This window comes from Cannabis sativa, chromosome 2, assembly GCF_029168945.1.
Source record: "Cannabis sativa cultivar Pink pepper isolate KNU-18-1 chromosome 2, ASM2916894v1, whole genome shotgun sequence".
Classification (NCBI taxonomy): domain Eukaryota; kingdom Viridiplantae; phylum Streptophyta; class Magnoliopsida; order Rosales; family Cannabaceae; genus Cannabis; species Cannabis sativa.
In genome coordinates, this window is record NC_083602.1 from 19,812,343 (window position 1) to 19,827,014 (window position 14,672).

Genomic DNA, 14,672 nt, shown 5'->3' on the forward strand with positions numbered 1-14,672 from the left:
CTGCTTGCTTATTTGATTTTGATAATATTTCATGGCCGTAGTTTCCTTGTATATTAATATTTTATGAAACCACCAAGATGTAAAAGAAAAACACCAATAGAAAGAGCAAAAGTGATGAGTGGAAAGAAAACCAAAAAAATGATCAAATCACAGTAACACAATGAAATTAAAATATTGGATTTCAAGCTTAGAGAGATGTCCTTTTTTAACTTTCTCTGTACCAGTTCACTCAGAACAATCCTCTTAGCTTAAAAGACCTTTCTATTCTAACTATCTTTTGTTTACAATCTGAATTCATAATTTTAAGGTTGTACTTTTATATTAAAAAATTTAGGAAAATTCTCAGAGGTATGATTGATTTCATTCCTAAAATTGAAAAAAAAAAAAAAAGGACTAAATATACATGGAAGTCAACAGATAAGATAAGTATAAATTTTGACTTATTTTTACTGTTTGGATAACTATTATATTGTTTACTGAGATTTTCAAAAACCGATTTATTGTATGTGAAAGCTAAAGAAATTAATCAAAGATAAAGAAAATAACAATAAGAATTTTTACGTAGTTTGGGTATTAATAAGACTTAGTACACGAGTCAAGATTATTACTTTAAGGCTAGAAAAGTTTTAAGATTTACAAGAATGTATGAACTCTAGATTTTTCCTTAGTAATTGAGGAATCAGTATCTAATCCTTTGCATGAAGAGTTCTTCGTGTATTCATTGTGTATAGATTTCACATTCATTTCTATTTCTCTACTAATGAGATAACTACAAGTAACCTATTAATTTGGACTTATCTAGTGAAGCCCGACCCATAAGACGCTTGGTATATGCTGATGTGGATGCCACATCATATTGGTAGCTGCCTAAACTATGCCCAATCTTCATGGAGAATAAAGAAACATTTAATGCTTGATTGCTAATTACTATCTTTCTATATTTAGCAAAATATGATCTTCTATTCAAGATCCTTTGGCAGTCTACACTTCTTTCTAGACCTAGAAATAGCACGGTGCAACAAAGGCATCTCTATCACACAAAGGCCATTCACTCTACAACTCTTACAAGAAAATGGCTGCCTTGGCATTAAACCAGTATCAACTCCTATGGAACCTAATAACAAACTTAACAATGAGTTTGGAAAACTCCTTGCCAACCCCACACAATATGGAAGTCTAATCGGCAAACTCATATATCTAACTATAACGAGACCATATATTTCTTTTTTTTTTTTTTTGTCAATAAATTAATCCAATATCTTCAAGCACCAAGTGAACCCCATCTCCAAGCAGCCCATCACATACTACAATACTTGAAAGGAACACCTGGCCAAGGACTCTTCTTATATGCCTCAACACCTTAACCAATACACCTTCAAGCTTTTGCAGATGCTAACTGGGGGGCATGCTTGGATACTAGGCGATCTATCTCAGGCTATTATGTCTTCCTTGGCAAATCTCTCATCTCCTGGAAGTCCAAAAAGCAACACACGGTATCTCGCTCCTCTGCTGAAGCAGAATACAGAGTAATGGCTAATGCAGCCTGTGAACTAAGTAACTTGGCTCCATTCTATTCTTCACGACTTTGGCATACAAAACAGGCTCCCATCAACTTTATTCTGCGACAATAATGCAGCCATTTACATATCATAAAACCCCGTCTACCATGAGCGTACTAAACACGTAGAAATCGACTGTCACCTCATCCAAGAAAAGGTCAATAATGGCACCATCAAAATGAATCACATTGCATCCAAGTCTAACATAGCCGACATCCTCACGAAGCCTCTCTTTCCCACTCATTTCCACAATATTGTCTCCAAGATGAATATCAAAAACTTTTACATTTCATCTTGAGGGGGCTTATAAGACTTAAGAGGCTAAGTTAGTTGTGTTAGTTATATGTTGTTACTGTTAGTTATATTAACATATATCTTTGTCATTGTAATTTAATTGAATAAACATTTTAATATCAATGAAAATCAAATTCATTCTTTATAACTAATTATGGTAAAGGTAACATAATGCTAGTTTTGGGTGTTTTGCTGCCAAAATTTATATTTTAAGAGTTATTAGTTAGCGAACAGAAAATATTGAGGGTTAAGTTGTAATTTACTCAAAAATAAATATACTATACAACAAATTGTGTATACCAATAACTCACAATAACCTATAAAAATATTAACGTAACTTTAAAATAAAAATAATTTTAACAAAATTAATATAAATATACCATGATATTTAAATGATATGCTTTAAAATCTTAAAAATATATATATATATATATATATATATATATATCTTTATATATTAAAAGTATCTATCTAACGACATTTCTTGGTTTAACAGAATATACTTAAAAATAAAAGAATATTCTGTTAAATTTAACGTTTGATCTCCCGTTAATAAATAAACCCAAAAAATTAAACAATCTTTTAAATATTAATAATCTTTTTTTAAATTAAAAAAAATCATCTTAGCCACATATCTCTCTAACAAACCTATCTTGAGAGAATATTAATAATTTTTTTTATTTATTTTTTAAAAAATCTTTATTTTTTTTGATTCCGATGCATAATGTGATGTTATTCTTTTTAATTGCTTTATTAATTTCTTTTCTATTCTAATGTGAAGAAATTTTTGGCAGATAGAGAGTCATCAAATGTAGTCCAAGTGTTTGGGCTCCATAATCTATATATCTATCTATAATATAGATCATTACTCTTTATTTTAACCTATTGATTATACAGGTATAATTATTAATTTTAATTGATGATAAAATTTAATTTTTCTATTTTTCTATCATATAAGGATAACTATTTTTTTTAATTGTTATTATTTTTTTCACTATGATGTTTGTAGATATTTTTTTGACTAAATAATTATTAAAAATTAAATAGATTAATTAAAAATATCTAAATCATATACCATTTAAATTTAAATTTGATTAGATTTAATTCTGAATCTACTTTCTCATTATTTGTAATTGTTAAATCTGATCGTGCAAACTCATATATTAAACACAATACTCCACCTTGAAACCGTTCTCTGTTTTTTTTCTTTCTTATTGGTTGGTGTTAATTCGCCCCGATGATTCAAGTGTCATGGTTTAGCAGAAATACCACTTCTATATTTGTGTGATTGCAGATATACCACTTCTGTCATTGACCCACTTTTTAGCTTTATAAATGCAGATGTTCATATAATATTAACACTTTACAGAATATTTATAGATATAAACTTACATTACAATGCTATGTTAAATAAAGAACTAAATAGAATAATCTACTACTCCAATAATAAATTTATTTACAATTTTATAATTACACTAATATTATTTTTAATACATTATTAAATAATTTTCAAATATAAATATTTAATATTTTCAAACAAAAGATTTGTAATCTTTAAAAATAAAATATATTCAAAATCTTAAATGAAACTAGCAATACGTGGCTCGGCACGTAAATTCACCTAGTATATATATATATGAAAAAATAAATAAACTGAACATTAAAAATATAAGAACCGTGAAAATTATACATGAAAAAGGAGAACTTAAATAATAAATAGTATCAAAATTTCATTTCTCTACAAATTTTAATATAAAAACATTTGATTACATAGTAGTATGTTTTTGGGTCATTTTGACCTTCCCTCCACTTTTCTCTCTCATGTTAGTTTTCTTTCCTTCCATATTTTTTTTCACCGTACCAAACATAGAGAAAGTGAAATAAAACAAAACTAGAGAAATACTTCCTTGTAAAAAAAAAATATACTTGAACAGTTAACTGAACCCGCCAAGGTAAGAAATAAATAAACCTCTCAATTCAAGTCACATGAACAAGACATTCAAAAATTGTTCTCTCATATTATTCAGCAAAAAAAAAAAAAAAAAGAAAATGTTCTCTCATAACCTTTTCAGTACTCTTTTGTCTAATTCATGAAAAAGCAGTTCTAGATATATTGTTGAATCTGAAATATTTGCATGTAAGCAAGTATATACAATATTTGTTGTATTGAAGTAGTGAAATACAAGAGTGATTGCTAAGTAACTAAACAAAATGGCACTTAGTACTGTAACTTGTCTCCAAAAGGGTGAAAAACTTGATGACCATAAGCATTAAGCAATAATCAGATGTACATACACCAAAAATGTTTAAACATGTTCTGTAATGTTAAAGCTTCACCAGTAATCTCCACAAGAGCAGGAACCATTCTTAAAGTGATGGAATCGACGAATATCTCTAACTATGATCTCCCTGTTTAAAAGCTGAGAAGTACACTTGATAAAGTTATGACAGTCAGTACAAACTCTAAGATTTTTCATGATTCGGATTGGAGTTCCAGATGGCATGCTGATGATTCCATAAGCAATAGCCAGCTTTTCGCTATGATAACCAAGGAACTGCTCACCCTGCTCTTCTTCTACATCCTGCATTACTTGATCCAATGCAGATGAGTAACCTATCTCCTTCAATCTTCCAATCAGCGCATCTAAGTATGAGTATATCTCAGCTTCACATGGATGTGACCTATCTCCCATAACAAAAACGTGGACTTTGTTCTTCAGTTGGATCCAAGATTGACCAGGGAGTTTATTGATCCCTCTATGTCTCATCAAGCTCCTCACTTTAGCTGCTTCTTCCCATCTTTGATTGGCAGCACACATATTTGAAAACAGGACATGGGAACCAGCATCCAATGATTTGAGGTGGAGAAGCTTTTCAGAAACCCAGTTTCCCATGTCTATATTTTTGTGAAGTCTGCAAGAAGATAGAAATGGCTTCAAAACTAAACTCTGATTAGAAACATGATTTCTATCAATAAATTTCTTAGCCTCATCCAAGCGTCCAGCCCGACCATAAAGATCAACCATACAAGTGAAGTGTTCAATTCCAGGCTTGATGCGATACACTTCTTTCATCAAGCGAAAATAATTGCAGCCTTCTTCAAGAAGCCCAGAATGGCTACAAGCAGTTAAAACCACAGTAAAAGAAATTTCATTTGGTTTGATTCCCTCTTCAATCATGAGTTCAAAAACCCGAATTGCCTCATGTCCTTGCCCATGTAATGCACAGGCAGAAACCATTGATGTCCACAACACAACATTGGGACTAGAGGTTTGTTCAAAAATCACTCTGGCATCCTCTAAGCTTCCACATTTGGAATACAGATCAACTAGTGAGGAACCTAAGTGAAAATCTAGTTGGTGCCCAATTTTGTGAATGTATGCATGGATATGTTGACCGAGTGTTAAACTCCCAACATTAGCACAGACAGAGGCAATCGTTGTGACCGTAAATTTGTCTACGCCAATATCATCACCAACCATAGAAACAAAAGTTTGTAAAGCATTTTCATACTCGTTATTATGAACAAACCCGGAAATCAATGTGCTCCATGCTACAACTTCTGTCATTGACTCATCGCCAGTAATGATGGGATTTAGAGAGTTCGAATGAAGCGGATGTATCTTTCTGAAGATCATCAATGCCTTCTCCATTTTGCCACATCTGCAATAGAAATCTATAAGTGAAGTCTTAATAAAGCCCTTGTTGTGGATGCCCACTGTAATGACAAGGTTATGAATTTGTCTCCCAAGTTCCAAGAGTGATAACTTTGAAGCCAAAACCAAAGCTGTTGAGAATGTGATTTCATTGAATGTAGGTCCCTTGTTTGCCATCTCATAGAGCAGTTCTAAGGCAGTACCTTCATACCCTTTGCGCATTAATCCATCTATAATAGTATTCCAACTAGCAACATCTTTGAAAGGAAACCTATAAAATAAATCAAGAGACTTCTCCACATCTCCAATACGCATATGCCCGCCTATCATTATATTCCAAGCAATTGTGTCCCTCTCTTTTCTCCTTTCAAATAATCTTTCTGCATATTGAAAAGCGCCACATTTTACATATACATCAAGAATAGAATTTTCCAGTGCAACATCCAAATCAATCCCATTTCTTACTATCCATCCATGAATTCCCTTGGCTATCTGAGGTTCACTTTTACTAGAACACAACTTTAACACACTAGATAATGTGAATTGGTTTGGAGGAACACCCTCAGTCTGCATTTTCCTACAAAGTTTAGAGACTGTACTAGAAGAACCAATTCGAGCTAAACCCGAAATAAGGATAGTCCATGAGTGGATATCCTTGTCAGGTATTTCATCAAACAACCTGTGTGCATTCTCAAAGTTCTGAGATTTAACATACAAGCTCAGGAGGTAATTTGCTGTATTCAAACTCCTAACTGTACCATCCTTCACTGCTTTGGCATGAAGAATATAAGGCATGGGATGGGCTTATCAGAGAAATCACACTTGAGATACTGTAATGGTTGCTTAAAGTACAAAAAAAAAAAAAAAAAAAATTAAAAAGCCATCTTTGACCGCATCAAATTCCAATTCTAATTCATTAATCTTTGAACACATAAAAAGCCATCCTTGAGCACATCACACTAACAGAGCAAAATCACATATTACAAAAACATGTGTGATGTTTGTTCCAAGTAAGACGAAGTATGGTGACAAACATGTTCCTGCCAGGACCAAAAAGAGAAACTTTTAAAGATAAACAAACAACAAGACAAGCAATAGTCTAATAAAAAATCTGAATAACAACGAACTAGGATAACATCAAAAGTTCATAAAACTTTCATTTTAACTCGCATAAAACTAGGATGGTGAAATGACCATTGAAACTAAACAAGGTAACATAAATAAATTTTTATAAATTATTTAAATATAATGCCAACTACAAAGTTGTTGAAATACATTAATTCTTCGATTCTAGAGGCCTCAACAATAAATGTTGTATAGTATTAATCCAAAGAAGACATCTCAATATACATGCAGATAGGAAATATGAACTTGAATCATTAGGAATGCATAAGAAAGTTGTGGATATAGCTTCTTCCGACAATAATGTTATCTGTAAGACCTTTACTTAGAAAAGAAAAAAAAAACAACTAACAAGCTGAAGCAGATGTAACATATATAGAACAAAAAATAACAAAGTGAATCATATATATTTATGCATATTTATACATGCATGTATGCATTTACACATATGTGAGAACCTAAATCTTAATAAAACAAATACAAAACTTTAGTAATGAAAGCCGATCGGCAATAAATGGTGAAAAGACAATCTTATAATTTCCAAGATCACATTTGATCTTGTATCACAAACCCAATTCAGTAAATCAAATTTCTTCAAAGAACCTAAGTAAAGTAAAAAAGGAATCTGTAATAGAATACTCTATAAAATATAATAGAATTAGCCTTCTCACCATTGGACAATGATTGTTATATACGCTTGCTCCTGTCTAACTGTTACTGTCTTTCCATGGGCATCCGCATATCCTCTGAACCCAAGTCCTTTGCAAATTGCATTATCTTCTTCTCCAACTCTACCATCTGCCTCAAATGAAATTTAATGAATTAGTTCAAAAAGGAGATTGATTTGGCTATTTGTGATCAGCTTTAATAGGTATGTAAAACAAAAATAAAATATGAAATGATAATAATAATTCATATTTACTATCGTGCTATACAAGACCACATAACCGAAAACCATGTATAACATGTGCAATTATGTACTGGAATGAAAAACATTAGGAGATGTACCGATCTATGAAAATCAAAACCATTATTACAATTGCACAGCACATTAATATGTATTATATAAATATATAAATATATATGATACAAGCACTCATAAAAATAAATACAAGTCTTAAAAGAATGCATGCTTCATTTAAGTAGACATCTTGCCCAATTCACACTAGCAGTTCAAGGAACTATAAAAAAAATAAAGCATGTTATATCACCAGTAAACTAATCTGAAACATATATGTATCCTCTAAACATAATGCTAGAAGCTTGTTAATTGTTACTTTAGAGAAACTAAAAGTAAGAATCAAATTATTATCACCACCACATGATCCAATTCAAACAAAAATGTTAAAATAAAAAAGCCATCTCTGAGCACATAAAAAGCCATCTTTGAGCACATAGCATTTTTAGAGCATAAGCACATATTACAATTACATGTATGATGTTTGTTCCAAGGAAGACCAAGTATGGTGACAAACATGTTCCTGCCAGGACAAAAAAAAAACTTCTAAAGGTAAACAAACAATAAGACAAGCCATAGTCTAACAAAAAAAGAATCTGAATAACAAAGAAATACAAAATCACAGAGCAAATTCAAAGATATGATTTCATGGTGACAAACATGAATGTAAATTCATTTTGTAACATCATCAACAATTCAAATCAACACCGTGTACTCAAAACAAAGCTAGCTTAGATATATGCATGTAACCATGTAAATATATATAATATAAAAGCCGTTCCTTCATGAAACTCTAACATTCTAATGAGAAAACCAGCAATTTATAATGCTTCCATTTCTGAATCAAACAAAACAAGACCACATTACACCATTATAAAGTAACTCATCCCCGGCAATAGCACAGCAGAAATAGAAAATAATAATAATAAAAAAAACTCTTTACATTAGAAACTTAGAAAGCCACAGACCTGAACCCAAATTAAACCATCTTCCGAATAGAACTATAATGCAAAAAAGGCATAAAAAATTTAAGAATTATGGTATCTAAATCTACAAAGAAAGCAAAAATGGCAGAAAGAGAGAACAGAAGAAAGTTGAAACTAATGGGAAAAAAAATACCTTCGCCTCGCACTAACTGCACTCTTAGAAGAAGAAGACGAGTTGGTCCTCTCGACCCACCCAATAGCCACCAGAGCTACGTTCGCGTCCCATCTTCGTCGAACGGTTAGCCCCCCCGGTATCCCGTTGCTGTCCATTCAAGGGAGAATGAGTGAGAGAGTGAGATAGAGACTGAAGAAGAGCCGCGAGGGAGGGGTATCTTCAGTCTAGGTATTTTTCGAAACATAGAAAATATTATGCGAAAACAATGTTAACCGGAAGTAAAGTGTTCGGAAGTACCTCTGTAATTATTAATTAGGATAATTATTAGGGTAGTAATTATACAGTTTAGTAATTACATTATATTTTAAAATGCAAGGTATGTTTGGATAGAAGGTGTAATTAGATATGAATTCCTAATATTTTGTTTGGCAAAATAGTTAATAATTATATGAGAAAATAATATTTTTTAATAGCTAATGTTTAATATAGAAAGTTTTTAGTAATTATATAGTGTAATTACATTCAATTCTTATAGGGGTCATGAGAATTGGAGAGTGTAATTGGAACCCTCAATTACTTCTAATTACACAGTTACAGTAATGTAATTATATGGTCAGACAAACATGTCAATATGTGTAATTACCTCTAATTACACACAAATACAATTATATTGTGCGTTTTCAAACGCATCCTAAAAAAAATAATTAAATATACATAACTAAGAAACCTTTCAAATGAAATTAAATAAAAAAATTACTGTAAAAAAGTATTAATAAATTAAACTTTAAAACTTAAAAAAGAAAGAAAAAAGTAAAAAAAATAGAAGCAAATAGTACAAAGAATTAACTGATGGAGGTGCGTGAAGTGAAGGTGGAGTTCATTTTTTTAGAATTACTTATATATTATTTAGGTTGCAAATTGTAATGTGAATTTTGATTGTTCTATTAATTATTACGTGAATTTTCATAAAAATATAAACAAAAAATTACTTTAAAATGTAAAAATAAAAAGAATGAAAAATAAATTGAGACATATATTATACGCCTTATAGCTAGTGCCGACAATAACAACACTCTAGAAATATATATTTCCAGCTAGAAATAATAATGTACATATATGCAAATTATATTCATATTTATATTTATGGGATATGTCCAAATTAGTAGTCTCAAATGATCATGTTCACATGTATACAAAACATTGACTTTATTTGAGGCTGAAATGCAACCATAGTTTTGATTCTATTATTGTGTGTATAGATATGTAAAAATGTAGATATACATATTGATATTTCTATGAACATATCATCAATGGCTTCTTCTTCCTCTTCAGTTGTTGTTGTTGACGATGATCAAGTAGTAAATAAATACGATGTGTTCATAAGTTTCAGAGGTGTGGATACTCGAGACAGCTTTACAAGTCATGTCTACTCAGCCTTATGCCGAAAAAATGTTGAAACCTACATAGATTACAAACTTGAGAGAGGCCATGAGATCTCACCAGCTCTTCTCAAAGCAATAGAGGACTCAAAGCTTTCACTTGTTATATTCTCTCAAAACTATGCTTCTTCTTCATGGTGCTTAGATGAACTTGTTCACATACTCAAATGCAAACACAGAAATGGACAGCTTGTTGTCCCTGTTTTCCATGGCATTGATCCATCCCATGTCAGAAAACAGAAGGGCAGCTATGAAGTTGCCTTTGCTCAACTTCAACAAAGATTTCACATTGATAAAGTCAAAGAGTGGAGGGATGCTTTGGAATCAGCTGCCAATTTGTCTGGATGGGATTCACTTAACACTAGGTAATATTTTTAAAACTTGGGGTAATTTTATATTTGCATATCCAACTCTCAACTAACTTGTTTTCTTCTAATTTGCTATTGACAAATAATAAACTCATTCATTCTTTATGTTTTATCATCGTCCAAATGTAATTAGAAAGTAATCATTATAATGGTGTTAATATTGTTATCCTTTCTTCTTCCAAAATCAGCCAAAATATATCTTTCATAATTTTTTTGTTTCATTGTGATTATTAGCTTTTATTTATCACTCTAAGGTATTAATATTTGCTTACATGCATATATGCAAGGCCTGAGTCCAAACTAGTTGAAGCAATTGTTGAAGACATTATAAACAAATTGAACAGTGTATATGTATCATCTTCATCAAGTGATGATGATTCCAAGGGTTTGGTTGGAATTAGTAAACGTTATGAACAAGTAATGTCATTGTTAACCACAGAGTCATATGATATCCGAGTGGTAGGGATATGGGGAATAGGTGGTATAGGCAAGACAACTCTAGCTAGTGTCATATTCACAAGACTCATCTCTCAATTCGAAGGTGGTTGTTTTCTTCCAAATGTTAGAGAAGAAGCACAGAAACATGGACTAAATCACTTAAGGACTAAACTGTTGTCGACTTTGTTAGAGGAAGAAACTTCAAGCGCAAGCAACATGGTTGCGGGATCAACTTTTGCCAGGAGTAGGCTTCGACGAAAAAAAGTGCTTATTGTTCTTGATGATGTGAATGATTCAGAACAATTGGAACTTTTGGTTGGAGACCATGATAATTGGTTTGGTCTTGGAAGTAGAATCATTGTAACAACAAGAGATATTCAAGTGCTTAGAAAAGGAGCTAATGAAGTTTATGAGGTTAAGGAGCTAGATTTTGATGAAGCTCTTCAACTCTTTCAATTGAATGCTTTCAAGAATAGCTCTCCTCCTTCAACTGATTATATAGAGTTGTCTGAAAGGGTGGTTGATTATACTAAAGGGGTTCCATTGGCTCTTAAAGTTTTGGGTTCTTACCTTCATTCAAGAAGCAAAAAGGAATGGGAAAGTGCCTTGAATAAATTGAAAAAAATGCCCAATATGAAAATTCATAGTGTTTTGAGGATAAGCTATGATGGATTAGATGAGAAAGAAAAGGATATATTTCTGGATATAGTGTGTTTCTTTAAGGGTGAAGATAGAAGTTTAGTAGAAAATATACTAGATGGTTGTGATTTATTTGCTGATATAGGAATAACAGATCTCATCAACAAGTCCCTTATAACTATCATAGAGAACAAAGTCTGGATGCATGATTTGCTACAAGAAATGGGTTGGGAAATTGTTCGCCAAGAATCGAAGGACCTTGGAAAGCGTAGTAGATTGTGGATTGCTGACGATGTCTGTCGAGTGTTGAAAACAAATACTGTAAGACTGCTAAATTCTCTATAGGAAAATCCTTTCCAATAAAAAGTTGAATATCTATGCATACATTACAGCTCATAATCTGTACTTTTTGGTAATGTTTTCAGGGAACTGCAACAATTGAGGGGATATTCCTTGATATGTCTAAGATGAGAGATGTAGACTTGAATCCTGAAGTATTTGTTAACATGTACAATTTAAGACTGCTCAAAATTTACAATTCTAACAATTTGATCAAGGGGTGCAAATTGCATTTCACTAGAGGTCTTCAGTGTCTCCCTGATGCTCTTCGTTATCTTCATTGGTATGGATACCCTTTAAAATCTTTACCATCCAATTTTAATCCAGAAAATCTTGTTGTACTTGAAATGCCTCACAGCCAAATTGAGCAACTTTGGAGCGAAAATCAGGTATGTTCTGGTTGGATTAAAAATGTCTATCAGCATTAGATAAAATCATGATTCATAACTTCTATATTGTTTTTTACAGTACCTCGACAAGTTAAGAAAGATTGATCTGAGTAACTCTGAGAATTTGACTCAATTCCCAGATCTCTCCCAAGCTCCACACCTTGAGAGTATGAATCTTGGAGGCCATAGAAATTTGCTGCAAGTTCCTTCATATCTTGAGTACTTTGACAAGCTAACAGTTCTCAATCTCAGCGGTAATTCAAACCTGAAAAATCTCAAAGCCATACCACAAAGAATTCAGTACTTAGACTTAGAGGGCACTGGCATAGAAGAATTGCCTTCCTCAATCGGGTCTCTTGACAAACTTTTCTCATTGATTCTTAGAAACTGTAAAGGCCTTAAGAAACTCTCCAGCAACATGCATAAACTGAAGTCCCTGGATCATCTTAACCTGTACGGTTGCTCTTCTCTTGACAACTTTCCAGATCTTCCCATGGAAATAAGATATCTAAATTTGAGTGGAACTGCTATAGAACAAGTACCTTCACAAATTGAGGGTCTGTCAAATCTCCAAATACTAGATTTGGGAAACTGCAGAAGGCTTAAGACAGCACCGAAAAGAATTATGCCTCTCACACAAGCTTGTTATGAAGATTATAAGCCTGATATTGAAATGGTCTCTTTTATGAATTGCCTAAATTTGGATGAGAATGCACGCGACAACCTTATGGAATACGCACAGCTTAGAGTTTGGCGCATGGCAACTGCAGCAGCATCATTGAGGCCAACACCTGCTGATGAAGATGTAAGTCTCCCTTTTAACTTTGTTAACATAAAATTACTCAAATAGGTCATTTAAAGCTTACTTGATAAACAATGTCATTAATCTCATGACTTAGGAACAGTCTCAACTTTTCGTTTGTTGTCCGGGAAATAAGATTCCCAGCTGGTTTAACTACCAATCTGAAGGTTCTTCCATAAGTATCAAGCTTCCTTCACAATGGTTTAGAACCAACTTCTTGGGTTTCACTCTATGTGTTGTTGTTGCATTTAACAACTACAAGGATTACAGTAGCTTGGATTTTCAAACTCAGTCCGAATTCACAACAAGCAGTGGTGAGAGCTACAAATTTGACACCAAGTTGATAGGTTGGGTAGGAAACGAGGGTTGGGACTCATTCACTGTTGTTAGATTAGTGGATGCAGATCACTTGTTCTTGTGGTATGACCATAGTTTCAATCTCAATGTTTTGAAAGGAGACGAAAGAGAAAACTGGTGTACTAATTTGCGGAATGCGACCGAAGTGTCATTTGAGTTCAAACCCGTGGATCTTTTCAGTGATCCTGTGGAGTCTTGCTACGTCAAAAACTGTGGAGTCTGTCTTATATATGCTCAAGATCAAGATTCAACAATTGTTATGGATGAAGATGTTGGAAAGCTAACAGTGGGAGAAAGTAGTAAGAGTAAGAGACCCCGCCAAGCTTACGAACCCATTGGAACTTCCATTTTCTCTGACAATGGAGACGAAGAAGAAGAAGGGGAACCCCAGCCTAAGAGAAATTGAAATCATTCATCCTATTTGTATGTAACATGTTCAGTGTATCAGTTTGCTGATTTTCAACTTATATCTTTTCATTCTCCCGTTTTTTTTAATGATCTTCTAGCTTTTCTAGAAGTAGTACTTCGCACAAATAATGTATACTTATTCTAACAGTTTCTCACAACGGAGAGGAAAGTTAAGAACAATAAGCAGAGAAAAATAGAAAGTGGGAAAACAGAGCATTATGCAAGATAATGAGCTGCCAATGAACTTGCTCATTGTTTCTTTTATTTTTTGCTTATTTTTCCTCGTAATTGCATTCATATTTATCTATCAACCCTATGCTTGGAAAGAAATATGTGGACAAGTATAGGAAATCAAAAACGTGTTGAATTATGGTACGACAAGATCCATAAGCTAATTGGTGTAGTTATTTCTATCTACTTTTCAACATTTCTTTCCAGTTCAATTATCTATATACATGGCATTTTATTATTTTATTATTTTATTATTATCATTATTTTATAAGTCAACTATATTTTTAGGCATAATTATTTAATTATTAATTTCTTTATTTATTAATTTATTTTAATTTTCAATCATACTATATTTTTTCCTTAAGTAGTTATACTATATATTTGTTTTATTTTTGTAAAATTTTTAATTAAATATTATACATATATGTTTATTTAGTATCTTTTAATTTAATTGTAATTAATTTTCCATCTTTTTAGGTAAAATTTATGTTATTATTTATGATTGAGAATTAATTATGATAATTTTATGTCTATGACAAATTTTCACTAATTTAATTGTCTTAATAGCTATT

At 32.1% G+C, this 14,672-nt stretch overlaps 2 protein-coding genes across 5 annotated transcripts; one reads left to right on the forward strand and one right to left on the reverse strand.

Annotated features, from left to right (window-relative positions):
- Positions 1-3,969: 3,969 nt before the first annotated feature.
- On the reverse strand, positions 3,970-8,967 carry LOC115719448 (pentatricopeptide repeat-containing protein At2g22070). Of its 3 annotated transcripts, XM_030648508.2 has the most exons (4): positions 8,709-8,967; positions 8,063-8,112; positions 7,303-7,429; positions 3,970-6,549 (listed from the first exon to the last, which is right to left on the reverse strand). In XM_030648508.2, the coding sequence occupies exon 4, from the start codon at positions 6,302-6,304 to the stop codon at positions 4,187-4,189; it is 2,118 nt and encodes a 705-aa protein (XP_030504368.2). In that variant the 5' UTR covers positions 6,305-6,549; positions 7,303-7,429; positions 8,063-8,112; positions 8,709-8,967; the 3' UTR covers positions 3,970-4,186. The 3 variants fall into 3 exon arrangements, with proteins under 3 accessions (XP_030504368.2, XP_030504367.2, XP_060964812.1); XM_030648507.2 differs by lacking the exon at positions 8,063-8,112; XM_061108829.1 differs by lacking the exon at positions 8,063-8,112 and having other exon boundaries at positions 3,970-7,429.
- An 898-nt stretch (positions 8,968-9,865) lies between these two features.
- LOC115719447 (disease resistance protein RPV1) lies at positions 9,866-14,132 on the forward strand. 2 transcript variants are annotated; one of them, XM_030648504.2, is made up of 5 exons: positions 9,866-10,494; positions 10,785-11,895; positions 12,000-12,302; positions 12,382-13,107; positions 13,208-14,132. In XM_030648504.2, the coding sequence occupies exons 1-5, from the start codon at positions 9,986-9,988 to the stop codon at positions 13,865-13,867; spliced, it is 3,309 nt and encodes a 1,102-aa protein (XP_030504364.2). In that variant the 5' UTR covers positions 9,866-9,985; the 3' UTR covers positions 13,868-14,132. The 2 variants fall into 2 exon arrangements, with proteins under 2 accessions (XP_030504364.2, XP_030504363.2); XM_030648503.2 differs by having other exon boundaries at positions 9,868-10,494; positions 13,202-14,132.
- The last annotated feature ends 540 nt before the right edge of the window (positions 14,133-14,672 follow it).

Coding starts and splice junctions, on each gene's coding strand:
- LOC115719448 (XM_030648507.2), bottom strand. CDS start 6,304: ATGCCTTATATTCTTCATGCCAAAGCAGTGAAGGATGGTACAGTTAGG.
- LOC115719447 (XM_030648503.2), top strand. CDS start 9,986: ATGAACATATCATCAATGGCTTCTTCTTCCTCTTCAGTTGTTGTTGTT. Junction 12,303..12,381: donor AACTTTGGAGCGAAAATCAG/GTATGTTCTGGT, acceptor TGTTTTTTACAG/TACCTCGACAAGTTAAGAAA. Junction 13,108..13,201: donor CAACACCTGCTGATGAAGAT/GTAAGTCTCCCT, acceptor CTCATGACTTAG/GAACAGTCTCAACTTTTCGT.